At 44.3% G+C, this 26335-nt stretch overlaps 4 protein-coding genes across 6 annotated transcripts; 2 read left to right on the top strand and 2 right to left on the bottom strand.

Moving 5' to 3' along the window:
- Window positions 1–4234: 4234 nt before the first annotated feature.
- On the bottom strand, window positions 4235–6854 carry LOC120050988 (coiled-coil domain-containing protein 157-like). Its single transcript, XM_038997553.1, has 7 exons — window positions 6849–6854; window positions 5831–6251; window positions 5615–5692; window positions 5329–5498; window positions 4988–5164; window positions 4645–4813; window positions 4235–4419 (listed from the first exon to the last, which is right to left on the bottom strand). The coding sequence occupies exons 1-7, from the start codon at window positions 6852–6854 to the stop codon at window positions 4235–4237; spliced, it is 1206 nt and encodes a 401-aa protein (XP_038853481.1).
- A 69-nt stretch (window positions 6855–6923) lies between these two features.
- On the bottom strand, window positions 6924–7749 carry LOC120064436 (coiled-coil domain-containing protein 157-like). The gene has a single exon (XM_039015054.1). It carries the CDS (start codon window positions 7173–7175, stop codon window positions 6924–6926), a length of 252 nt encoding a protein of 83 aa, XP_038870982.1. The 5' UTR covers window positions 7176–7749.
- LOC120064318 (splicing factor 3A subunit 1-like) lies at window positions 7337–16568 on the top strand. 2 transcript variants are annotated; one of them, XM_039014933.1, is made up of 15 exons: window positions 7337–7580; window positions 11945–12054; window positions 12152–12359; window positions 12504–12755; window positions 13114–13188; window positions 13296–13446; window positions 13578–13777; window positions 13947–14061; window positions 14201–14508; window positions 14664–14915; window positions 15023–15230; window positions 15386–15540; window positions 15701–15802; window positions 15938–16009; window positions 16110–16568. In XM_039014933.1, the coding sequence occupies exons 1-15, from the start codon at window positions 7533–7535 to the stop codon at window positions 16209–16211; spliced, it is 2358 nt and encodes a 785-aa protein (XP_038870861.1). In that variant the 5' UTR covers window positions 7337–7532; the 3' UTR covers window positions 16212–16568. The 2 variants fall into 2 exon arrangements, with proteins under 2 accessions (XP_038870861.1, XP_038870778.1); XM_039014850.1 differs by having other exon boundaries at window positions 12498–12755.
- A 124-nt stretch (window positions 16569–16692) lies between these two features.
- Window positions 16693–25635, top strand: LOC120064196 (TBC1 domain family member 10A-like). 2 transcript variants are annotated; one of them, XM_039014637.1, is made up of 9 exons: window positions 16693–17404; window positions 19564–19663; window positions 20888–20995; window positions 21070–21176; window positions 21316–21430; window positions 21675–21740; window positions 21872–22061; window positions 22274–22428; window positions 23047–25635. In XM_039014637.1, exons 1-9 carry the CDS (start codon window positions 17223–17225, stop codon window positions 23680–23682), a joined length of 1659 nt encoding a protein of 552 aa, XP_038870565.1. In that variant the 5' UTR covers window positions 16693–17222; the 3' UTR covers window positions 23683–25635. The 2 variants fall into 2 exon arrangements, with proteins under 2 accessions (XP_038870565.1, XP_038870650.1); XM_039014722.1 differs by lacking the exon at window positions 16693–17404 and adding an exon at window positions 17836–18062.
- Window positions 25636–26335: the final 700 nt, after the last annotated feature.

The following is a 26335-nucleotide window of genomic DNA, read 5'->3' as shown; positions in this document are numbered from 1 at the left end:
TGACCGCAAAACACGGTGCCTGACCAGTACTATGCTTCTTCCGGTAAGCACGGGGAGTTGGCTCAGGTCTATCGCCTGACTCCGCCAATATCCCTGTGTCCCCCCCCCCCCCCAAAAAAAATTGGGGGGCTGCCTCTCGTGCCTGTTGCGCTGCCTTACCTCATATCACCGCCGCTCAGCTTTAGCTGCCTCCAGTTCTTCTTTGGGGTGGCGATATTCCCCAGCCTGTGCCCAGGGTCCCTTGCCGTCTAATATCTCCTCCCATGTCCATTTCTCCAGATAGCGCTGCTCCTCCTTACCACGCTGCTTGGTCCTTTTTTGTGGGTAGTTCTGTAACGATCGTCGTCCTCGTCTGATGAGGAATAGGAAGGATCGGACCAAAATGCAGCGTTGTACGTGTCCATGTTAAATTTATTGAACTGAACACTGAATACAAAATAACAAAGGTGAAAAAACAAAACAGTCCTATCAGGTGACACAACACAAAACAGGAAACAACTACCCACAAACACAGGTGGGAACAGGCTACCTAAGTATGGTTCTCAATCAGAGATAACGATTGACAGCTGCCTCTGATTGGGAACCATACCAGGCCAAACACAGAAATACAAAACATAGAACAAAACATAGAATGCCCACCCCAACTCACGCCCTGACCAAACCAAAATAGAGACATAAAAAAGGAACTAATGTCAGAACGTGACACTACCAGATGATACAAAGTGCTCAGAGCTTAAAGAATTGTCGTGGGTTGACAGAGCTTAAAGAATTTTGAAAATAATAATGGGCAAATATTCCACAATTCAGGTGTGGACAGCTCTTAGAGACTTACCCATAAAGACTCACAACCAGTGGCGACCCGTCATTCATGGCATGTGGGACAGAGATTCTTTTTGGTTGCCTGTTTTGCATGTTATTTTGGCATTAATACGTGTCACATATCAGTTTGCAAACAATTTAAAAAACAACATTGAGTTAATAAAGCCGAATACAAACATGGTCTCTTTTTTGCTTCCTTGAGTAAGGCAGGTCCAAAATGCAGGTTTCAGCCTAGCTCAGCGCTTTCTGTGGTGGTGGGCCAGCCAGCGTTATCTAGTTGCGCCGTGATTGGCTCAGAGTTCTGTCACTCATGGGGAAACTACATCACCCAAACATCTACTGGGAGAGCTCAACAATTCAAGCCCCTTGGGTGCTGCCATAGCGTTACATTAGAAAATCCCATCCAAGAAGGCTCAAGGTCATTGGCCACAGATAAAATTACATCAAATCACGTTATATCTACAGTAACTTTGATTGAACTGATCATGTCAACATCATACTTTCAACTGCATACTTTCATTCTCCATCTGAGGATATGACGGAGCCAAGTGACTTGGTGTATAGAGAGAAGAGGGCCTAGAAGCGAGTCATGGGGGACACCAGTAGTGAGAAGACGTGGTGCAGACACAGATCCTCTGCACGTCAACTGCTATGAGCAGCCTGCAGGTAGGATGCAATCCAAGAGTGTGCAGAGCCTGAGATGCCCAGCCCTGAGAGGGTGGAGAGGAGGATCTGATGGTTGATAGTGTCGAAGACAGGAGATAGATCTAGGATGAGAACAGAGGAGAGTCAGCATTGGCAGTGCGGAGAACCTCCGCAACACCGAGAAGAGCAGTCTTGGTTGAGTGATCCATATTGAAGCCTGACTGGTTAGGGTCAAGAAGATTGTTCTAAGAGAGATAGCGAGACAGTTGGTCAGTGACAGCACGCTCAAGTGTTTAGTAAAAAAGTGATACCGGCTTTAGAAGGCCTTATGGTGCTTTCAAGACAACTGGGAAATCCAAAAAATAAAAACAAGATCGAATCATGACGTCAGTGATTTTCAGGTTGGAAAGTCGGAGCTCTAGAAAAATGCCAGAGTTTACGACTTGGAATTCCGAGTTGGATAACCGTTCAAAAATATATCCCAGACGGAGCACGTATTTTTCCCAATCAGGTAAACACACAGAGCCACACCAGGTTGTCACCATGACTTGTCTTTTACCTAGGAGGCCTCTCCCTGTTTTAGACTGACAATTTTAAGATATTTAAAATTATTTTTGCTGTTTGTGCTTGAGCACATTCTTTATTCATGAGTTTAAATAATTGATGGGCTTTAATGGGCTTGTTATGCTCAGTTTATTATTGCTTTACCTTCCAAACTAGATAACTGTTTCACTACCTCCTTGTGGATAATTGAGCTAAGTGCATTTGGGAGAAGTCAGCAAATACACATTTGTGATCCAAACAGTGTTGGGGAAGCTACTCTGAAAATATAGTTTACCAAGCTACCAATTACTTCACACTGGTATAAGTTAATCTACACTAAAGCTACCCTTTAGAAAAATATAGTTTACTTAACTACTTTTTCAAAGTAGCTTTAGTTATGTTCAAAAGGCTGTGAATTATTGTAGTTAATCATATCAGTAATGTTAGCTAGTCATATCAGAGCTGTAGCTCCGCCCACCGGTGAAGTGGAGCAGAGCATGCTGGGCGATCTCCAGCTCAGAGATCAGCTCGAGAGTAGTCAAGTGAGAGAAAGTTCCAGCCATCCTTGTGTTTTCCCACCAGTTAGCTTGCATTGTGTTAGCCAAGGCCAGTGTGTGTCCTTGTTGACATACCACACACACACACACTTTGGTTGAAGCAAGTTGCCAGACCACTAAGTGCCTTAGTCCACCCATACTACATACACTGTGCGGTGCAGTTCCGTGCCTGTGCATCTTCAGCGTTATTAAACCCCCTCAACTGGAATCCTACCTGTCTGTCATCTGTGCCCTTACCTTCACACGGTAGCGAACACATAAAGTAAAACCTAACCTAAAGAATATACAGTCCACCAAGTCCTCACTTACAAGTTAACTACATCCAAACTACTTTGTGATAAATGATCATATCTAAATTTGAAATGTCATAGATGACAAATTGCAAGAACAGATCACTCTAGTCAGATGTTAACAGAATTTGTAATTTAGCCTATTAAACACAAACTATGTTTCAAGTGAGAATTAGGAAGGTCTGATGCCGAAAAAGTAGAAAATTGTCTACTTCACCCATATTTTATTTTTGCAAAAAAGTTGTGGGTAGTTCCAGTAGTTAGCTACACCGCTACATGAGGGAAAAAGTTAAATACTACTTAAAACACTACCAAGATTATAATTTAGTTCAACTACCACCAAGCTACTACAAAATGCACTACTCCCCAACACTGGATTCAGTGCAGAAAAATGATTTGATGAAAAATGAACACAGTTCAAGAAATAAAAAACATGACACCAAAGTTGTATTGTGTATGAATGCAAATTAATTTTCTGGTAAATAGTGACTTCAAGCCAGATCAATGTTGACAAAGATCCTGAACTCTGTAGCTTAGCTGTATTGTTTCTCTGCTCAAATCATCTGTGTCTTATCACAGTCTCCTTATGGAGATGCCTGACATACACTTCAAACAACAGCCTCTTTCAGCCCCCGCCTCTTTGAGCATTGTTATGCTCCAAAAATTGTCACCATGAGGTTGATCACCAAGTGCTGGATTCACTTCTTCCTCGTGTGCATGCAAACAGAGCGGGTTCTGGATGCCTGGCGTATCCTTGTGTAGGTTCTGGCTGCACTGGTATCAGGGGAGAGCCGGAGGGTCTGCTGGTGCACCAGAGATGTAGTGGAGGTGGCAGAGAATGACGAGGTAGCGGTGGACAAGTGATCCCGAGGCCTCATCTCCATAGGGACGGCCCCTTCATCTGCTCCCTTCTTCCTCACTCCATGTTTCAACAATCCTGCACTGGAGGTCTGACTGGGATGGACAGAATGAGAGAACAGATGAAGAGTCTGTCGGGATGTATTTATGAAAATAATTAATAATACACCCTACATGCTAAGGTAGGATTCCATTTTTGTTGTCCCTGTATTATCTGCAAACAAAAATGGATATGTTCTTTCTGTGGTGTTGACTTACAGAGGGCTGTGTTGTACATAGGGGGTGGGTTTTAGCTGGCTCTCTCTGGGTGTGTCAGGCAGAGACTGGGTGAATCCACAGCTGCTGGGGCAGGTAATCTGTAGAGATTGCAATGTGTTTAATGTTTACAACTGCCCTTATCATTGTTCAAATCAAATCAGGTGTATTCAATGGATCACAACATGCAGTAGTTCTCCAGCAGCAGTTTTGAAGTATTAGCCCCTTAGCCCCTTTCATCAGTTTCCACGGTCAACACACTTTACACTAAAGGAGTAGAACTGTCCCCTGGACTCCTACCTTGGACTCCACCATGGAGGCCCCTAGTTGGGCTCTATCCCTCAGTTTCACCAGGCTACTGTGCAGGGTGCTATTCTCCTGCTCCAGAACCCTAATCCGAACATAGTTAGCCTGAAACTGCTGCTCCATATCCCCCAACACATCCCCTGTGCCTGAGACAGAGTCAAGTCTTAGATTAGAATATGCACAGAGCTGTGACAGGCAGCTTGACATGGTGATAGCATAGTCAACATACTGTAATTGTAACCAGGTCTGTGTGGTAACTATTCAAAACCAAATGTAAGTAAACCCACACTGGCAAACAATACAGAAGTCAACAAAGTCAACATGGTGGGTCAACACAGAAAACACTGGGTTATTTAAGGAAATTAACGTACTCTGTGGAGATCCCTGAGGCAGGGGGGTGAGCTCCGGGAAAGCCACCATCAGCCTCTCCCTCTGGGCTAACTCCTGCACCTCTCCTCTCAACTGATTCACACTGTCTTTCAGCTCACCCACGTGACTCTCCAGTCTCTGCTTCTCCTGCTGAAGCTCAGAACACAAGGCCTCAGGGAACGCAGAGGCAAGGCAGTTAGTTATACACAAATGATTGTTCTTTGGAAATGAAATAGGGTAATATATATGCAATGCGGAAATAGGTATCTGCCCAATGTATGCAAGCAGCACTATAAAATGAACTATATGAAACATTGCATTGCGGGCTGTCAGGTAGTAATATACCTGTTCTTGGGTGAGCTGGGTTTCAAGTTGGTCCTTCTCCTCTGAGATGTGTGTCAGTCGTTCCTGTAGGTCTGTCTGTCGGTCCTCACTCTTCCCTAACTGTCCCTGAAGCTGCTCACACTCCTGGTCCAGAGCATCCACTCGCTCCAGCAGAGACCTCTGCTTGGCCTGCAGTGACTGTTGAAGACACAGAGTGAGACTGTGCAGTAACAACTCACTTAAAAGACACAAATCAGTGTTTTTAGATTAAGTCTTTAAAACATCTACTAGTACTGCCCCAGGTCTGGTTTTCAAGACTGCCCCCATGAGTACCCAACTCCATATATGGTTGTTATACTGACCTCCTGTTGGCGACAAGCATTCTGGTACTTGGATTTCTCCTTGTCAAGTAAGAGCTGAGTAGTGGACAGTTGAGCCTCCAGCACTTGTGTCTTCTCCTCTAATTTACTCCGTGCCTCTTCCTCTACCTGCATGGTCTTCACTTCCTGATGTAGCTCATCTCTCTCACACTCTGACAAAGAAAGGACAATGTTTCGCAGTTTTTCTGTTCACAACAATTAGATAACTTGGGCTCTCTCCTTCTGCTCCTAAAACATCAGACATGGGGTGGGGGTGTAATGTCCTTACCAAGTTTGTGTAACCTTTCTTTTTGCAAACTAATCCCTGCCTTCAGTTTGGAGTTGCTATCCTCCAGGGACACGGTTCCTAAAAGGGACACATTTATATTGTGAATATGATGAAAGCACTTTTACTCTTGAAATGTTCTATTATTTTGTCTCCCTTCAAATATATTGTTGTCAGCAAGGTTTCCTCTCTGTCCTCACTTGTTGAGTACTACTGTACCTCTCCTTAGCTCCTCAAGTTCTTCCTGCAGTCTCCTCTCTGTCTCCTCCCTGGATACCTGGGCCTCCTGCAGTCTTTGCTCCAGCTGTTTTTTGCTGGCTTGGTGTGTTGCCCTTTCACGCTTCAGTTCCTCTTGTGCCCTACCCAGCTGAGCCCTGAACTCCTCCCGTTCCCTTTCCGCTGCCTGAAGGCTGTTTCTGAGAGGCTGCACTGTGGACCGCACCTCCAGCAGATGCTTACCCACCCGGCCCATGTCCCTGCGCTGCTCTATGGACCACTGGGACACATCTCCTGCAGTCAGACGGCCCTGCTCCAGGGTGTCATCCACAGCCACCAGAAGGCGCTGCAGAGAGGAGGGAAGGCCCTCGCTCCGACACAGCTCCACAAGAGCATCACCAGTCTCCCTCAAACTGGACTGGACCTGAGCACAGGCATCACAGGGGACAAGGGATGACACTACTGTCTGGCAACTTACATTACGAGTGTCCGTGGATATAAGGGGAAGGCAGGAGGGGATGCTGCTTGCTGTTCTGTGAGTGGGACAGGAGAGGGAGCCATTTAATATTTTCTGTGGAGGACACAATGGAGTGCTTGCTGATGTTCTTGAGGTACAGTGCTGAGACACTATTGATGGAGACTGTGGACAAAGATCACTTTTTGTGTTCAGAAGTGAGGATGCTGAAGAAAAAGTTGTATTTTCCTCACATTTTGGAGTTTTGATCACTTCTTGAATATCTTGCTTCGTGCTCTGAATAAGAGAGGTAAACAACATGGTCATAAGATATGCATTTAGCTATTGTATGTGAAAAATAAACACCAGGTGTGCTTTAAAAACTCACCACCCTCTGGTTGCCAACCTGGATCAAGTTATTCCAATAGTGTCTGACTACAAGGCCAATTGATACACATGGACCTTTTTGCTGAATGTGTTCTCTCTTCTGTCCCAACTTCAACTGCTCTGCATGGGCATTGAAACTTTGCAGCAGGAGCAGCAATCTAGGGGAAATAAATGGATTACAGTCATGTATAATAATTTCCAACTATTCCCTATAGCCACATCAGATCTTTACAATAAGCCATATTGTACAATAACTTACCTGTCAATCACCAACTCCAGCAAAACAATATGTGAATGCTGATTGAATTCCTCTTCCCCATCAACAAAGTCGTATTGTTCTAATAGCGACACCAGGTCCAGATTGCATGAAAGCTTATCTGGGAACTTCCAGGAGGGAAATCGAACTGGGCCTGTCCGAGAGAAGACATCGAGAACAGCACCTTGAATATCTATTAAATCTCTCCGGAGACTTTCAACGCAGTCCTGACGTCCTAAGAGATGTGTCATATTGACAAGCCTTCGTATCTTGCACTCTTTCTCCCATGGATTGTCTCAAGGCACTTGTTGTTGTGCCTTCAGAAAGATGCTGTAACAGACTGAGTTGGATGTTGTCACTTTATTTCCATAGCGACCTGCTAGTAGAACTGCAAATCCCATAATGCTTAGATGTGTTTCCGGAAGTAAAATACCTCCATTCCAGGCGGGTCATCGGACGAACAATGGTCCTATTTGGAAATAGTTTTGTGCAATTAAATCAGTTTCTAGATATAGCTATAGTACCACAACAAGTAGTGTCATTGTGAAGAGAACGAACCTCACTATTTACGTTTTAACAGATAAGCCAAGCAAGGAATTGACGCAGCCATGCCGCCTGGGCCTGTACAAATTGTTCAACTGGAGCCCAACAACAGGGTAGGATCTGGTACATTCAATCGCTCTTTATCAAATCAAAGTGTATTGGTCGCATACACAATTTAGCAGAAGTTATAGCGGCAACCGCGTAATGCTTATGTTACTGCTCCTTACACTGTATTAAAATGTCAATCGAGTACAAAAATAATACTAAATAAATAAAGATCAAGAAACGTCTGCCCAAATCTAGCTACGTTAGCTAATCAACAAACCAAATAGCACTAACAGTAATCCGAATGGAATCAATAAGCATGTACACCGGATGAGTTTACAGAAGTTGTACTAAGAATGGTACTGGTATGAACAGCAGTAGATGAGTTTGACTCAGAATCTGGGTTTACAGGAGACGTTCTCCAATCCCAGCAAGCAGTCATTCAACTTGCCATTCACCAGCTTTTCAAGCTTAATAATGTAAAAATACGTTCGGTACTTACCAAAGAGTTTTGCTGAGCAACTACTGCCGTCCATGCTGGTACTTCCAAAAAGTTTAAAAAATAAATAAAAAAAAGTATATATATATATATAAATCCAATAAGTCTAAATAAAAAGTTACATGCAACCGAAAAAATGCCTTGTCTGGAAATAATCTATTGTTTATCTAAAGTACTGTTTTTTAGCAAGTGGCATGCACCTCTTCTGCACCTCCTGCAATATTATAAATGTAATTAAAATACACGAAGGCCTTTATAGAAATATTACAATCACTGTAAAAACACTGTATTGTCTAGTTAATCTACTTACATGAAATATTATTGCATTCTGTGTAGCGCTAGTGAAACAACAGATTGATATGATGTTCATATGCTCAGTAGTGGAAAAAGTACTCAATTGTCATACTTGAGTAAAAGTAAAGATACCTTAACAGAAAATGACTCAAGTAAAAGTGAAAGTTACCCAGTAAAATACTGCTTGGAGTAAAAGTCTAAAAGTATCTGGTTTTAAATGTACTTAAGTACAGTGGTACTTGTCATACTTCAGTAAAAGTAAATGCTATACATCAAATTCCTTATATTAAGCAAACCAGACGGCACCATTTTCATGTTATTTTTTTATTAGAGACAGACAGGGGCACACTCCAACAATCAGACATCATTTGCAAACACAGTATTTGTGTTTCAGGAGTCCGCAAGATCAGAGGCAGTAGGGATGACAACGCGTTACATTGACAGGTGCCATAATTCTGTCCTGCTTTAGCATTCAAAATGTAACTAGTACTTTTAGGTGTCAGGAAAAATGTATGGAGTAAAAAGTACATTCTTTTGTTTATGAATGTAGTGGGGTAAAAGTAGAAGTTGTCAAATATAAATGGTAAAGTACAGATACCCCCAAAAACTACTTAAGTAGTACTTAAAGTATTTTTACTTAAGTACTATACACCACCGCATATGCTGTGATAAAATCAGTTACCTTTCCTGCTGCTGGATCAGCCGACCTGTGCAAGGCAGCAGAAAGGAAGGGGTGAACCTCTCGCCAACATCGGTCTAAAATGAGCCTAATGTGTTTTCTATGGGCTTATTTTGGACCTAAGTTTGTTGCCTGCCTTTGGGACAATGACTCATTTTTAGGTTGGAGACATGATCATCTCCTCATTATATATACATCTCTCTAATAAGCCAGGTAGCCTCGGATGCCTCAACATGACAATATCAAATCAATCAAATCAAATTTTATTTGTCACATACACATGGTTAGCAGATGTTAATGCGAGTGTAGCGAAATGCTTGTGCTTCTAGTTCCGACAATGCAGTAATAACCAACAAGTAATCTAACCTAACAATTCCACAACTACTACCTTATACACACAAGTGTAAAGGGATAAAGAATATGTACATAAAGATATATGAATGAGTGATGGTACAGAACGACATAGGCAAGATGCAGTAGATGGTATAGAGTACAGTATATACATATGAGATGAGTAATGTAGGGTATGTAAACATAAAGTGGCATAGTTTAAAGTGGCTAGTGATACATGTATTACATAAAGATGGCAAGATGCAGTAGATGATATAGAGTACAGTATATACATATACATATGAGATGAGTAATGTAGGGTATGTAAACATTATATTAAGTGGCATTGTTTAAAGTGGCTAGTGGTAAATTTTTACATAATTTCCATCAATTCCCATTATTAAAGTGGTTGGAGTTGAGTCAGTATGTTGGCAGCGGCCACTAAATGTTAGTGGTGGCTGTTTAACAGTCTGATGGCCTTGAGATAGAAGCTGTTTTTCAGTCTCTCGGTCCCTGCTTTGATGCACCTGTACTGACCTCGCCTTCTGGATGATAGCGGGGTGAACAGGCAGTGGCTTGGGTGGTTGTTGTCCTTGATGATCATTATGGCCTTCCTGTGACATCGGGTGGTGTAGGTGTCCTGGAGGGCAGGTAGTTTGCCCCAGTGATGCGTTGTGCAGACCTCACTACCCTCTGGAGAGCCTTACGGTTGTGGGCGGAGCAGTTGCCATACCAGGCGGTGATACAGCCCGACAGGATGCTCTCGATTGTGCATCTGTAGAAGTTTGTGAGTGCTTTTGTGGACAAGCCGAATTTCTTCAGCCTCCTGAGGTTGAAGAGGCGCTGCTGCGCCTTCTTCACAACGCTGTCTGTGTGGGTGGACCAATTCAGTTTGTCCGTGATGTGTACACCGAGGAACTTAAAACTTTCCACCTTCTCCACTACTGTCCCGTCGATGTGGATAGGTGGGTGCTCCCTCTGCTGTTTCCTTTAGTCCACAATCATCTCCTTTGTTTTGTTGACGTTGAGTGTGAGGTTATTTTCCTGACACCACACTCCGAGGGCCCTCACCTCCTCCCTGTAGGCCGTCTCGTCGTTGTTGGTAATCAAGCCTACCACTGTAGTGTCGTCCGCAAACTTGATGATTGAGTTGGAGGCGTGCATGGCCACGCAGTCGTGGGTGAACAGGGAGTACAGGAGAGGGCTCAGAACGCACCCTTGTGGGGCCCCAGTGTTGAGGATCAGCGGGGTGGAGATGTTGTTACCTACCCTCACCACCTGGGGGCGGCCCGTCAGGAAGTCCAGGACCCAGTTGCACAGGGCGGGGTCGAGACCCAGGGTCTCGAGCTTGATGACGAGTTTGGAGGGTACTATGGTGTTAAATGCTGAGCTGTAGTCGATGAACAGCATTCTCACATAGGTATTCCTCTTGTCCAGATGGGTTAGGGCAGTGTGGTTGCGATTGCGTCGTCTGTGGACCTATTGGGTCGGTAAGCAAATTGGAGTGGGTCTAGGGTGTCAGGTAGGGTGGAGGTGATATGGTCCTTGACTAGTCTCTCAAAGCACTTCATGATGACGGAAGTGAGTGCTACGGGGCGGTAGTCGTTTAGCTCAGTTACCTTAGCTTTCTTGGGAACAGGAACAATGGTGGCCCTCTTGAAGCATGTGGGAACAGCAGACTGGGATAAGGATTGATTGAATATGTCCTTAAACACACCAGCCAGCTGGTCTGCGCATGCTCTGAGGACGCGGCTGGGAATGCCGTCTGGGCCTGCAGCCTTGCGAGGGTTAACACGTTTAAATGTTTTACTCACCTCGGCTGCAGTGAAGGAGATCCCGCAGGTTTTGGTAGCGGGCCGTGTCAGTGGCACTGTATTGTCCTCAAAGCGAGCAAAAAAGTTATTTCGTCTGTCTGGGAGCAAGACATCCTGGTCTGCGACGGGGCTGGTTTTCTTTTTGTAATCCGTGATTGACTGTAGACCCTGCCACATACCTCTTGTGTCTAAGCTGTTGAATTGCGACTCTACTTTGTCTCTATACTGGGACTTAGCTTGTTTGATTGCCTTGCGGAGAGAATAGCTACACTGTTTGTATTCGGTCATGTTTCCGGTCACCTTGCCCTGGTTAAAAGCAGTGGTTCGCGCTTTCAGTTTCACGCGAATGCTGCCATCAATCCACGGTTTCTGGTTTGTTTTAATCGTTGCTGTGGGTACGACATCGTCAATGCACTTTCTAATGAACTCGCTCACCGAATCAGCGTATTCGTCAATGTTGTTGTTGGACGCAATGCGGAACATATCCCAATCCACGTGATCGAAGCAGTCTTGAAGCGTGGAATCAGATTGGTCGGACCAGCGTTGAACAGACCTGAGCGAGGGAGCTTGCTGTTTTAGTTTCTGTTTGTAGGCTGGAAGCAACAAAATGGAGTCGTGGTCAGCTTTTCCAGAAGGAGGGCGGGGGAGGGCCTTATATGCGTCGCGGAAGTTAGTATAACAATGATCCAAGGTTTTACCAGCCCTGGTAGCACAATCGATATGCTGATAGAATTTAGGGAGTTTTGTTTTCAGATTAGCCTTATTTGTAAAGCCTCACGAGACAGGTAATTTCTGCAATATATATTGTTTCAACAGGCAGATGAGTCAACAGAGGAAACCCCAGCAACGAAACCCATAGTTGGGATCATCTATCCACCTCCTGAGGTCCGAAACATCGTCGACAAGACTGCCAGTTTTGTAGCCAGGTTGGTTTTTCAGTCTCATTCTCAGTCGTGTTTTTATAAAATTGTATGACCTCATATTGTAATGGCCATGCATCCTTTTCCTTCCATTAATTCTCAGGAATGGACCAGAGTTCGAGGCAAGGATCCGTCAGAATGAGATCAACAACCCAAAGTTCAACTTCCTGAACCCCAACGACCCATACCATGCTTACTACCGCCACAAAGTCAATGAATTCAAGGAGGGCAAGGGCCAGGAGCCGTCTGCGGCCGTGCCAAAGGTCATGCAGCAGCAGGCCCTGCAGAACTCACAGCAGCTTCCTCAAAAGGTGTGCCTTCCTAGGCATTCAGTGGTTTCTTATCTATCGATTTATAAATCACTGATTGTCATTTGTTCACTGTAAAGTGTAAGACGTGATTGATGCCTAAAATTAGCTATTCTAAGTTATGGTTTCCTTTACTGGTAGCTGCAGGCTCAAGTGATTCATGAGACAGTGGTGCCAAAGGAGCCTCCACCTGAGTTTGAGTTCATTGCTGACCCTCCTTCAATCTCAGCATTCGACCTGGATGTTGTCAAGCTGACCGCCCAGTTTGTTGCTCGCAACGGGCGCCAGTTCCTCACACAGCTCATGCAGAAAGAACAGCGAAACTACCAGTTTGACTTCCTGCGACCTCAACACAGCCTCTTCAACTACTTCACCAAGCTGGTGGAGCAGTACACTAAGGTACAGCGTCATACCAATTATTCTTGTTTGTGGCATATACCTTGTTGAAATATATCATCATTTTGTATTTATTTTACCTTTATTTAACTAGGTAAGTCAGTTAAGAACAAATTCTTATTTTCAATGACGGCCTAGGAACAGTGGGTTAACTGCCTTGTTCACGGGCAGAACGACAGATTTTTACCTTGTCAGCTCGGCGATTCGATCTTGCACCCTTTCGGAAACAAGTCCAACGCTCTAACCACAAGGCTACCTGCCGCACATCATATAATAATTTGTCTTGTTAGTAGTATAACATGTCTTCAGCTGGTTGTGTTGTGATGCTCACCTGTGTTTGTCTTGGGTCTTTTCCCCCTAGATTCTGATCCCTCCCAAGGGACTTCTGATAAAGCTGAAAAGAGAGTCTGAGAACCCCAGGGAGGTGCTGGACCAGGTATGTCCCTGAAGCTTTGATGTAGGGTTTACCCACCATAAGCTCTTAAAATGGCCATAGTCTATAATTCCATGCATTAACAGTTTATCTCCTGGCTTTACCAACAGGTGAGGTACCGTGTTGAATGGGCGAAGTTCCAAGAGCGTGAAAGGAAGAAGGAGGAGGAGGAGCGGGAGAAAGAACGTGTGTCCTACGCCCAAATTGACTGGCATGACTTTGTAGTGGTGGAGACCGTGGACTTTCAGCCTAATGAACAAGGTAGAGAAATGAACTGTCAGCCAGACAAATTAATATGAATAGATAGTTCATTTTCGGTTCCTGAGAGATTGTTATCCACCGCCTGTGTAACTACTTTTGTAATGATGGTGTTATGACTTGTGTTCCAACAGGCCACTTCCCCCCACCCACCACACCTGAGGAGCTGGGAGCTCGCATCCTGACCCAGGAGCGTTATGACAAGTTTGGAGAGAGTGAGGAGGTGGAGATGGAGGTTGAAAGTGAGGATGAGGAGGACGATGAGCGGGAGGAGCGGGATGATGGGCGTCCCACACAGCCTGATCAGGACACACAGCTGCAAGACATGGATGAGGTTAGTAGACACAGACCTGTTTCAGTATACACACACAACAGTAGGATGTCATTAACAGCTTATTACTCCTTAACAGAGTTACTGATTGATCATGAATGTAATATTACTATTATTAGGGAATAGTGTAATCAATGTAGAGTCACATGAGTCTTTGATGCCTTCTGCCCAGGGTTCTGATGACGAGGAAGATGGCAAGGCACCATTGCCCCCAGACAACCCCATGCCACCCCCGCTGCCCCCTACTCCAGACCAGGTCATTATCCGCAAGGACTATGACCCCAAAGGTGAGAGAGATTCCATCATCAGGACCTAAACACCCCTTATGCTAGATGTTTTATTATCATGTATGACAATAAAGGACAGGAAAATACATGCATGTTCTTCATTTGCCCTTACATTTGATCAATTTTTCTTGCCCTGTAGCCTCCAAGCCACAGCCTCCAGCCAAGACTCTGGATGAGTACCTCATCTCTCCCATCACGGGTGAGAGGATCCAAGCCAGTAAGATGCAGGAGCACATGCGCATTGGGCTACTGGATCCCCGCTGGCTAGAGCAGAGGGACCGGGGCATCAGAGAGAGGCAAATCGAGGACGAGGTTTACGCCCCTGGCATGGACATTGAGAGCAGCCTGAAACAGTTGGCTGAGAGGCGTACTGATATCTTTGGCGTGGAGGAGACAGCCATCGGTAAGAAGATTGGAGAAGAGGAGATCCAGAAGCCTGAGGAGAAGGTGAGTGCAAGTGGAGAGGGAATAGCCATTTTTTTTTGTGTGTAAAAGAAATGTCTAAGAGGAATCGATTACTAGTCATTAGGTTATAATCTCTAACTTAATTTCGTTGTCATTATGTGGTCAGAGTTTTTACTTAATGCACCTTCCTTCCTTAGGTGACCTGGGATGGGCACTCTGGCAGCATGGCGCGTACTCAGCAAGCAGCACAGGCCAACATCACCCTACAGGAGCAGATTGAGGCCATTCACAAGGCCAAGGGACTGGTGCAGGAGGATGAAAGCAAAGAGAAGATTGGACCGAGCAAGCCTGAGCTTTACCATCATCATCAATCACCCCTTATCTCCTCTGCCCCCCTTCTGCCCAAACCCAACCCTCCAATGAACACGATGGCTCGGGCCCCTCCTTCCGTAAGTTGCTTTCTTGTTCAATAGAAGTGCTCAAGCATTTATTTTCTGTAACATTAATTTGTCAACATATAAGGTTGACTGTCTATTTTTTCTTGTGAATCATGCAGATGCCGCCCCCTGTACGCACCACTCTCCTGTCAGCTGTGCCTGTGATTCCACGGCCCCCCATGGCTCCTGTGCAGATGCGCCTGGCCCCAGGGCAGGTTCTAACACCCATGCCTCCCATGATGCATGCTCCCCGCATCAACGTGGTACCCATGCCCCAACCACCTCACATGATGGCCCCCAGACCACCCCCCATGGTGGTACCAACTTGTAAGAGAACCATTGCTATACTATTCCCACAGTGTTAAATACTTTGAAATCCGATGAATGACTTCAGAAATATGCAGTGCAACAAATTACTTTATTTACTATTTTTAAGCATGTTATTGATAGATTGACTGATTTTAATCTTCTTTCCTGTCCAGCATTTGTCCCTGCTCCTCCTGTCCCGCAGCCCCCCCGCCCTGACCCGCAGCCACCTTCCCACCCACCCCCACGCCATGATGATGAGCCTGCCAGCAAGAAGATGAAGACAGAGGACAACCTTATACCAGAGGAGGATTTCCTCCGCATATACAAGGTTTGTTGGCCTATTAAATGTCATGGACTAATGGTAAAATGCGGTAGTGTGAATGATCCACGGCTGTATTTTTATATGCCATGTCGGTCATCCTATGCTTGCTGTTGGTAGTTCTGTATATTGACATGTAAGGGTTATTCTACTGTATATTATTTTATAGGGTTCCGTGTCGGTCAAAGTACAAGTTCCCAACATGCAGGACAAGACGGAATGGAAGCTAAGTGGACAAGCGCTCAATTTCACTGTCCCACTCACAGATCAGGTATGTTAGTAGTTCACCCACCATTCCACTCTCCCTTTTACCAATACAGTATATATTCTCATGAGTGCACGTCCATGAAGTCAAATTTTCTGGAATATTTCACATTTCTGAACTTCCCATTCTATCTCACCACAGGTATCTGTTATTAAAGTCAAAATCCATGAAGCCACTGGCATGCCAGCTGGAAAACAAAAGCTACAGTATGAGGTAAGCATTGTTGTTTCCATTTCAATAATTGTATGTGTAAATGTAAACTGACATGACTGGTTATCATTGGAGTCATTTGCATCTATCACTTCTATTACAGGGAATTTTCATCAAAGATTCCAACTCGCTGGCCTACTACAACATGAACAACGGTTCAGTCATACACCTGGCACTGAAGGAGAGAGGTGGGAGAAAGAAGTGAACATCCCCTCAACAGGTTTCTCTGCCATACACAGCCAGTATGCGACATTTTGTAATTTACCCCCAAGTAATTATTATAAAGTCAGAAAAATGGGGGTAAATGAGCAACTTTATCAGAGCAGCTCTTTCAAACGATGTATGTCCTTTGTTGGTCATACCAATTGTAAAGAATGCTTGAGGCGTAGTCAATAAATAAACTATAATTAGTTTTGGTTTCGTATTTTAAGCGTTAATTCTTTTCTAACTGTTAATTGTATTGCTTAAGGGGATTGTATGCATGCTGCTGGTTTGCAGGTGGTTTCTGTCCAGATTTTCCAGCCCATGTCAGTCCATCAAATAAAGTAATAAAATGTCACCATTATGTCATTTGAGTGGGTTCAGTATTTTGAATGCGGCATACTGTCATGGTGTGCAACTGGGATATGCAGCTCAAAATATTGAGTAAGCAGATGTTCAAGAGAGTGAGGCAGCTGATGTGACTACCAATGGGGAAATCAAGTTGCAACCACTGCGCTAGATGAGAGCGCAGGCAGGACATCCGAACTTCTCAACTTGCCTTGACAAGGAAACGGAATACATGGACCAGGAGGAAGGAACGACACAAACTGTCTTTTAGCTTGCTTCACCAACAAATGCACATCTGTGGTGAATTGTGCTACCTAGTTAGCTAGCTGGCTAACTAATTCATTGCCACATTACAAGCTAGCTAGGCTAGCCAGATTCGTTTACCTTCATTAACGCACACACGGCAGCTAGCTGACGTTACTGTCTGAAAAGGCTGGGACGTCAACATCACACGGGAAAACGTGCGGTATTTACTAACATTTCGTTTGCTCAGTTACGAATTTTGTTAATAACTAGATGAATTAGCAACGCTAGCTAGTGCTGACAGCTATCGTTAGCTAGCTACGTATTCCATGCCATGTCATTCGTTTTGTTTGTAAACGTTCGCCTGGTTACATACTGTTGGTTGTGACAGTGCCAAAGAAATATATGTATTATTGAGAGAATCATGGCTAAAATAGAGAATGGTCGCCAGTCGGCCGACTCGAGAAGTATCAGGACCATTAGTAGCAGTCATATGGACGACGAGAGCTCCCTTGGCTCAGACTCCGAGATTAACGGCTTTACCAACGACAGGCACACTGATAAATATGGATTTATTGGAGGGGCGCAACAGTATTCAGAAGAATCGTAAGTAACGTTTGTGTTCTGCTCACATTGCCCCATATAATTTGTAAGTTTACACACTCCTATAGTTACTTGGGTGTGTGAAATGTGACTACATCAAATGTGTGTTTTTAAAGGGTTGTCTCTCTAGTCCCATCTATGGATAAAGGCATGCCTCCAGTATCAACCTCCCAATTAATATGTGAATGGGGCCATTTGGGGTGTACTTGGCATAAACTCACTGTTCTTACCGAATGTGACTTATTTCTCTAACTAAGTTGTTTAATTACCCTGTACTGTTTTAAGATATGTGAACCAATTTACTCAAACTGTGGACTAGCATCATAAAGTCTCTGTAAGCAGAGACCCTCCCTTCAAGCCACCAGTCTGCGCTGAAGTTCTGGGAAGGCCCCTGATTGTTTGTTTACATACAGTGTTTGGTCTTGCCTAGGATGATAAGAACCGAATAGTCTGAATGGGGGAACTGAGAATAAACCTTTAGGTGTGAAGGGCGACGCTGACCAGCTTTATCATCTTAATCTCCTTTCCTGTTCATCTCCCTCTTTTGTGGTGTCTTTGAATCACAATGCCTTATGGACACTGACCTCATATTAACTTTTGGACTATGCAGCTGGCAGCATGGGGACTCAAATGCTCCCTTTCATGATTGGAGAGACACCAGGTTTTGTTTTCCTGAGCACATTCTTCCTTTTACACTTGGTTCAGCACATGTTTTTCATGACTTTGACTTGTCTCTTTTCTTTTAATAGTAGGCTTACGTTAAGTTTAAATCTTAGGATGCATAGTTAGAGTACAGTTACACATTTGCTTTTCTCAATGCACCCTTCGCCTTCCAAATAATTTAATATGTCAACAATATTATGTATTTTATTCCAATTTCCTCTTTTATGGTTTTGCCAAAGGCAACAAGAGGTAAGTCTCTCTAATTGTGAGAAGTCTTTGTTCTTGTGCTCATGTCCATGCCCTGCAGTGTAGCACACTGCAAATGGAAGGAATTAGTGAAATTTGTGCAAGCACTATCTGCCTGGGAGCTTCCTGTGTTCTGTAGTGTTGGCTGGCCTTGTGCCACACCTCAGGTGCCACATCTCTGGTGCCCCATTGTTGGAGTGCCTCTTCTGGCTCAGGGTTTTATAGGAAGTGGGAGACAAAGATTTTTTTTAAAGTAAGATTTCTATGTGATGAACAAAATTCTACTTAAGTACAGCAGAGTCTATTTATTTTCACTTGTGTAAGGTGATAGGCAAACTGGCAAAGGAAGATAAGATAAACATAAATATTTGTATCTTAGTTTTGGGGATTGGAGTGAATAGAATTACTGCTAGAATCCTTAATTGAAACAATAGGAAAGAGTTTCCCACCCCCGTTTTTCTGAAAAGGTAAGAGATGGGGCTGGAGAAATGTAACCGCTCTCAAATTCATAGACAATACATGTGATATCATGTCCAGTCCTTGTATCCATAGCTCTGTTTTAACCAGGCTTTGAAGCTAAACAGTTCTTGTTTACATTTTACTTTGTTTACTAACATTTGGGTAAACTATTTTGTGTTCTGATGGGGTACGATAGTTGAACTGAGCACATGAGGCATTTATATGTTATATTCTTCAAGAATCAGTGGGTATAGATCAATCATTCAAAAGACAAAAAGTGGATGCAGCAACTAAGGATTCTGGCTTTAAGAGGAAAGAGGGTTGTCCAAATTAAAACGCCTCTCTTTGAAGACTTCTTATACCCCATGATTACAAGGTTGTGCTGATGATTACATGCTACTTAAGCGCCATCAAGCCAAGCTATAAGAAAACGTTAGGCCTATATATTTTCTCATGCTCAGTTCCATTTCTTGGATGGAGGCATGGAGCCAAACTTACCACATTATAGCATTACCTAATCTCTTTTCTGGTTCTGCACAAGGCCCGCCCTGCCTGCGTACGTAGAGGGAAAATCAAATGCCTCAGATACCTGTTTTACCCTTTCCTCCCGCTGAATTTCTTATCTTTAATGTTTCGAAACCTGTTTATTTGCATTCTAGTTCTACACCTTTTTTTTATAAAACAATTTGAAACTCTAGAAAGCTATAACAGATTTTTATAAAATTAATTCTATCATTTTGCTTAGATTTAGGAAGTTCTAACATTTCCTCCTTGTTCTTCTGTCTCTCCCTCAGGGCTCAGGATGTCCCTCCAGAGGTGCTGAGGCAGCGAGAGGTCAAGTGGCTCGACATGCTGAGCAACTGGGACAAATGGATGGTCAAGAGACACAAAAAGGTCAGAGAGTTGCTGAGAGTTGGAACATTCATAGGGCTGACACAACTTAATTTGTTGCCGTGTCTAGACTGTTGTGACACTGTCTCTTACCATCTGGTGGTCTTAATTATTCCTCAAACGATCCTAAATAAGTTATTGCACAGTATGTGGCAACTCCTTATTATGTTATTAGCCAACCAGGGCCTAGTTAGTTCTTGCATCTTGATAGCACTCTGCCCTTGTTTTGTAAATCTAAGTATTGCTTCCATGCCATCCTCTGTCCAGGCATGTTGGGGGTTTGGGCTGTATTGTAATGGCTGCTACAGCACAGTTACTGTTAGGACAACAACACTGTTTGTGTTCCCTAATAATTCAGACAAGCCAGTGATTAACCTGCATGTCAGACACTGACTTGTTTGTTCCCCAGTAAACTTTAATGGTTGGAAGAAGTGTAAAGATTTGGATAGTTTCCTTCATGGAGGTTGTTCAGGGCTTTGGCTTCTCAGGCCGGTTGGTTTCCTTCTCAAGTTGCCTAGCCAGTTCTACCCGTGTGTCTAACATTAACTATTAAACTTCAGCCTAATCGCAATTCCATGAGTCAGCAGCAGGGCATAACACAACCCATCCCTTAATTTCCCTCACCGACTCCATGTTGGAACACTTGACAGAGCAAGACTCTGGGTGGGGGTAACATCACATGACCCATCCCTGTAACAAAGTTAGGGTGGAGATTGCAGGTTTGACAGCGACTAGCTTGTTCTCACTGCAAACTCAAGTATGGACTTGGTTAAGGGTATTACCACATGAAACGCACTCAAGTGCACACACTTAAATAAACACAAAAATGATCAGTAGGCAATGTTTCCTCTGGCTGCTATGCTGGTTGATCTCAGAGTTCACTCAGGAGTCATAGTGTCTCTGTTTCCCCTTCTCTACTTTGTTGTTCCATGACTTCCTCCAATGGCTGTTCATACTCTTCTGGAAAGAGTGGCAGTAGCTTATGATCTCTGTAAAAAGAAATGGACTGAGTAGAAGTGTGAATTAGTTATTTGTCTGAACCCATAGAGTATTGTATAGGTCCAACGGCTTGTTTTGTTTCCATGATTACAGGGTCCCTCCAGTTCAGTCAACGATACTGACTCTATGATGCTCTAGTATAACAACTCTCTTGTAATGCAGCTTGATTTTTACTGGAACAATCTTTGGTTGGTAATAAATACATTTCTCTGTCTCTTTGTTTAACAGGTGAGACTGCGGTGCCAGAAAGGAATCCCTCCCTCACTGCGAGGCCGTGCTTGGCTCTACCTGTCAGGAGGAAAAGTGAAGAGGGAACAGAACCGGGGGAAGTTCGAGGTTGGTTATGTTCTTGCTCTCTGTTTGTTTTTACTGTGTGGGACTGAGGTTGACTCTCCCTGGTGTTGTTTCAGGAGCTGGACAGTCAGGCTGGAGACCCAAAAGAGCTGGATGTGATTGAGAAAGACCTGCACAGACAGTTCCCCTTCCATGAGATGTTTGTATCACGAGGGGGCCACGGGTTAGTTGTCTCACACAATAGGATTGTTTATCCTCACTCAGGGACTAATGTTTGACATTTAGTCTTGTCTGACCTTTGTCCTTGTGTGTGTTCATTGCTGTGTTCATGGGTTTGTGTGGGTGTTTGTTTACCCACACAGACAGCAGGACTTGTTCCGTGTTCTGAAGGCCTACACGCTGTACAGGCCAGAGGAGGGCTACTGTCAAGCCCAGGCCCCCATTGCTGCTGTGCTGCTCATGCACATGCCTGCTGAGGTGAGTCCTGTGCCTCTTGTGCTCTGAACTGTGGTTCTCTCACAATGACTCCCTGACCTGTGGTTAATACTCTATGCTCTCAACCAGCTTCCTTCCTTTTCTGACCCTAGTTACAATGGAATTGTTTATGTACGCTACAGCTATAGCTAGCCTGCCGCAACTTTGTGCTTTAGTTTTGGGTCCCTCTAAAGGTATGGTTCGAGTCACAATTTCCTAACACCATCATCTGTATGTTTTTCCACAGGATGCATTCTGGGGGCTGGTCCAAATTTGTGAGAAGTACCTCCCTGGATACTACAGTGCAGGGCTGGTAAGACATGTACCCTTCACTAATGCACTACAAGATAAGGCCCATAGAGTAATGTAGACCACACAAGATGTGTTTTGTTCTCCTGTCAGTATGAAACTACGTACTTCTCTCTCTCCCCTCTGTCCCTGCAGGAGGCCATCCAGTTAGATGGAGAGATCCTGTATGCTTTGACGCGGCGTGTCTCCCCCCTAACCTACCGCCACCTGGAGAAACATAAAATAGAGCCCATTCTCTACATGACAGAATGGTTCATGTGTGCCTTCTCCCGCACCCTGCCCTGGGCCTCAGTTCTCCGTGTCTGGGACATGTTCCTCTGTGACGGTTCGTTAGTTGCAGAAACTCCCACACAAACATCTGTCTTGGATTCATTCAGTTACAACCTCCAATTTATACACTGGAGATCGGCAGTATTGTTGATCACCCATTGAGATAATCAGTAAAGTTCCTGTGATGCTTGCAATTGTTTATGTTAAACTCAGGAATCATCCCTCATGTCCAGTTAGTGACTGTGTGACCTCTTACCCCTCCCCCAGGTGTGAAGATAATTTTCCGGGTGGGCCTGGTGCTGCTGAAGTGTATGCTGGGTACCCGTGAGAAGCTGAAAACGTGTCAGGGCCAGTATGAGACCATGGAGCTGCTGAGGGCCATAGAGCCACGCTACATGCAGGAGGGCTTCCTCGTCCGGGAGGTAAGGGCTTCACTAGCAGGGAGTCAATGACTATAGAGATACACAGGACTTACACAATAATAAACACCGGAGAAGTATCGTCTTCAAGCACACTGGGGTACATCTAGCTGCTGAGTCCGGTGAGATAGAGATTAGAATGACATAACACCCCTATTTTACCCAGAGTGGAATTATCGTCTGCCTGGCTAAAGAGAATAATGACTGTTCAGAAATGTAGTAGTACAGTGGAAATGTAGAGTTCAGAGTGGAAGTTAAAGTGATTCACAGTTCTGACTGGTCAGTGTCTAGTCCCTCCCTGGCTTTGTGTGGGTGTCTCTTCACTTTGACAATAGCCTCTCTGATAGTGTTGACCATCCTCACTGTGAGTGACTATGAAGCTCCTTTAGCCTCAAGCAGTTTGACATTTACTAACAAGGTTAAGATAAGGACTGGACTGACTCACCACCTAACAAACCTTTTCTCCTCTTGCCCATTAGCACTATACTTTTTGAATCACATTTCCTACAAGATAGCCTAAACCAATTGAGTATTTTCGTACATAAGTTTCCCAGTGTACTGCATGTCTATAATCTATCAGTGACCAGCAGTAACCTCTCTCTCTTTCTTCTCCTCCCTCAGGTTCTGGATGTGCCCGTCTCAGAGCGGGACGTTGAGAGCGAGCACCATGTTCAGCTGAAGCGCTGGAGGAAGAACCGCGGTGAGCTGCACTGGAAGTCTCCTCCCAGAATGCACGGTGCCAGGGCTATCATGGCCTCGGAGCCTCCCAGTCGCCAGGACCTTCGTCAGAACCCCACCATCATCGTCGAGTCGCCCCTGCCTCCCCCTCAGCCCACCCCTCAGCTGCAGAAGGGAGAGAAGAAGAGCAAAAAGGGGAAGAAGAGCATTAAGAAAGGAAGTATGAAGATAACCCCTCCTCCTGTCACGGAGATCCCCAACCCTTATAATTTACCTAGTGACCCTAAGCTTCCACTCAGAGATCCTCAGCTTCCACTCAGAGATCCTCAGCTTCCACTCAGAGATCCTCAGCCTACTCTGAGAGACTCACCAGTACAGAAGCCCCTCGTCAATGACACACCCCTCCCAAACACACCTAAAGACTCTCACCTGCCCCACCAACCAGCCCTTAATGACCAACCAGCCCTCAACCACCAACCAGTCTTTAACGACCAGTCTCTTCTCAAAGAGTCGCCCCTCGAGAAGTCCAGACTGAGCCTGAGTAGCACAGAGGCAGATCATCAGGACACATACCTGTAGCTCTCGCTGTGGGCAGAAGGTGGAACTGCATGTGTGAAACTGGGCATGATGGTGAGTGAGAGGGGAACTGGAACAACCCCTGTTTTATCCTGGACAGTTCTCATTCACTCGCTCACTCACTCTCAGGCCCTCTGCATGCCCTCTGCATGCCAACCAAGCCCTCTGTCTCTTTTTCAGGCACTAGCACAGCTCAGCCATATACTAGCAACTGGGTGTACCATGGCCAATGTCACTGTAGCCCAATAATGGGCGACAATTGTATATTTTTCATATGATTTTTATTCTGCTTGCTTTTAAGACACCGTATTGCCTAGAGCAAGCACACAGTCAGCAGCATACACTAATGCATCACTGCCAAGTGTTATAATACTTTCATCCTTATGTTACCTCTTCATGCTTCTTCACTCTGACTTAGTGATGTGCAAGGGAGACCGTGTTCTTTGTGCAAGGGAGACATGTTAATGATTTATTGGTTGTGTAGTTGTATACATAAAACTATCATCACCTAATAGACTATCTGATTCTAGGGTTTAACAAGAGACTTGATTAAATTAAACTATTAAACTGCCTTCATTTGCACAAAATGGGAGTGTTTAAAATGTTTTTTTTTAAATTCACTCAAATCTCCCAACCATCTGTGGTTTGTAGGTAATAGGAATTGGAAATATAAACTTTTTTTGAACTAAGCTATACTACTATTGATACTTTTTTAAATTTAATGTAAACCCTTGCCATTTCATTTTGAATAATGCTTAAGAAAGAGCTGGGTAAATATTGTTTCAAGTCAGGTTGGTTGAGTCAAGTCCCAGTTGGCCTTATCGATAAGTAAAGAGCTTCCATCCTTCACCACCAGAGAGCAGACTTGGTGTGTTTTCCTGTAAATTCTGTTATCCCAGCTGCTAACTTCCCCTTCCTAAAAAGGAACTCCGAGCGCTCTTGTCTCGAATTTACACTCATTACATGTCAATTCCATGCTTTCAAAGGAACTTGCGAGCTTGTTTTACTCCAGTAAAAGGTGACCTATGACATGTGCCTTGTACAACATGTGTATAAATCTTCGACCTCCATGGCCTGTGGCTATCTATTGTCCCTGCCAGGTGGTAATGGGCCTGATGTCTTGAGACCAGACACAAATCCTCACTGTGCCAGGCAATTCCAGTTACTATGTAGCATTTAACTCATGTAAGGTATGCAAGAAGGAGACAGGACTGGACATTCCTCACAATGATTTGACACATTCCTGCCCTTGGGTTTCTTAAAAGCCAATATGTCTTGTACAGTATTCATGCATGTTCATATTTTAACTTTTTGGGGGCGTGAGTGCCATAGCAGTTAGCTGGATTGTTCCACCAATTCGGTGCCTTTTGAAAGTGTAACTTGGTCAACCTAATTTGATTTCACCTAATTTTAACATGTCATAAAAAGCACTTTTCTTTTTTTACACTTTACCCTCTTGAGGTTAAATAATAATTTAAAAAAGACTAAGTGCCAAATATAGTAACAGGGTTGACTGTAACAAGGTTGGTGATTTAATCTTAAATACCCTTGTGAATCTTCAAAATTACTTTGTCAAAGAAACAAAATGACTTTACAATGATGGTGAAAACTTTGAGTAGGGTTAAGTGGGTTAAAATCTTCCTAGAAGTCAGACGGTGCACGGAGGGGCATGTCAAAAAGCTGAATTTATTTAATTATCTATGTGGTCTTTATTAAAGGGCACTTCATTTAATATAACACGCTGTTAAAATTCAATATTGGTGCACAATTTCTACTTAAAATATCAAAGGGCACTCTTTGTGGAACGGCCCAGCTGTATAGTGCTAACCTCTGCTCCTCTGCACAGGTGCTGGGTGATGTGGACTTTGCAGGCTAGATACTTTTGTATATATAGTGTATGTGGACACGCCTTCAAATTAGTGGATTCGGACATTTCAACCACATCCGTTGCTGACAGGTGTATAAAATCGAGCACACCGCCATGCAATCTCCAAAGACATACATTGGCAGCAGAATGGCCTTACTGAAGAGCTCAGTGACTTTCAATATGGTGCCGTCATGGGATGCCACCTTTCCAACAAGTCAGTTGGTCAAATTTCTGCCCTGCTACAGCTGCCCTGGTCAACTATAAGTGCTGTTATTGTGAAGTGGAAACATATAGGAGCAACAACTGCTCAGCCATGAAGTGATAGGCCACACAAGCTCACAGAACGGGACCGCTGAAGCACGTAGCGCGTAAAAATCGTCTGTCCTTGGTTGCAACACTCACTACTGAGTTCCAAACTACCTCTGGAAGCAACGTCAGCACAAGAATGATTCGTCAGGAGCTTCATGAAATGGGTTTCCATGGCCGAGCAGCCGCACACAAGTCTAAGATCACCATTCTCAATGCCAAGCTTCGCCTGGAGTGGTGTAAAGCTCGCCGCCATTAGACTCTGGAGCAGTGGAAACGCATTCTCTGGAGGGATGAATCACGCTTCACCATCTGGCAGTCCCAACAGACGAATCTGGGTTTGGCGGATGCCAGGAGAACGCTACCTACCCCAATGCATAGTGCCAACTGTAAAGTTTGGTGGAGGAGGAATAATGGTCTGGTGCTGTTTTTCATGGTTGGGACTAGGCCCCTTAGTTCCAGTGAAGGGAAATCTTAACGGAA

The sequence above is a fragment of the Salvelinus namaycush genome, chromosome 1 (assembly GCF_016432855.1).
Source record: "Salvelinus namaycush isolate Seneca chromosome 1, SaNama_1.0, whole genome shotgun sequence".
NCBI lineage: Eukaryota > Metazoa > Chordata > Actinopteri > Salmoniformes > Salmonidae > Salvelinus > Salvelinus namaycush.
The sequence above is the reverse complement of the archived record's forward strand: the minus strand, read 5'-3'. Positions and strand labels throughout refer to the sequence as shown.

What these genes read in the sequence shown, in the direction of transcription:
- LOC120050988 (XM_038997553.1), bottom strand. An exon ending in ACTTGAGGAGCTAAGGAGAG is followed by an intron (nt 5,693 to 5,830) that starts GTACAGTAGTAC and finishes TGTCCCTTTTAG; the next exon opens with GAACCGTGTCCCTGGAGGAT. An exon ending in AGAAAGGTTACACAAACTTG is followed by an intron (nt 5,499 to 5,614) that starts GTAAGGACATTA and finishes TTTCTTTGTCAG; the next exon opens with AGTGTGAGAGAGATGAGCTA.
- LOC120064436 (XM_039015054.1), bottom strand. Translation starts at nt 7,175, where the DNA reads ATGACACATCTCTTAGGACGTCAGGACTGCGTTGAAAGTCTCCGGAGA.
- LOC120064318 (XM_039014850.1), top strand. Translation starts at nt 7,533, where the DNA reads ATGCCGCCTGGGCCTGTACAAATTGTTCAACTGGAGCCCAACAACAGG. An exon ending in TGGTGGAGCAGTACACTAAG is followed by an intron (nt 12,756 to 13,113) that starts GTACAGCGTCAT and finishes TTTTCCCCCTAG; the next exon opens with ATTCTGATCCCTCCCAAGGG. An exon ending in TCCAGAAGCCTGAGGAGAAG is followed by an intron (nt 14,509 to 14,663) that starts GTGAGTGCAAGT and finishes TTCCTTCCTTAG; the next exon opens with GTGACCTGGGATGGGCACTC.
- LOC120064196 (XM_039014637.1), top strand. Translation starts at nt 17,223, where the DNA reads ATGGCTAAAATAGAGAATGGTCGCCAGTCGGCCGACTCGAGAAGTATC. An exon ending in CAACAGTATTCAGAAGAATC is followed by an intron (nt 17,405 to 19,563) that starts GTAAGTAACGTT and finishes TCTCTCCCTCAG; the next exon opens with GGCTCAGGATGTCCCTCCAG. An exon ending in AGGGCTTCCTCGTCCGGGAG is followed by an intron (nt 22,429 to 23,046) that starts GTAAGGGCTTCA and finishes CTCCTCCCTCAG; the next exon opens with GTTCTGGATGTGCCCGTCTC.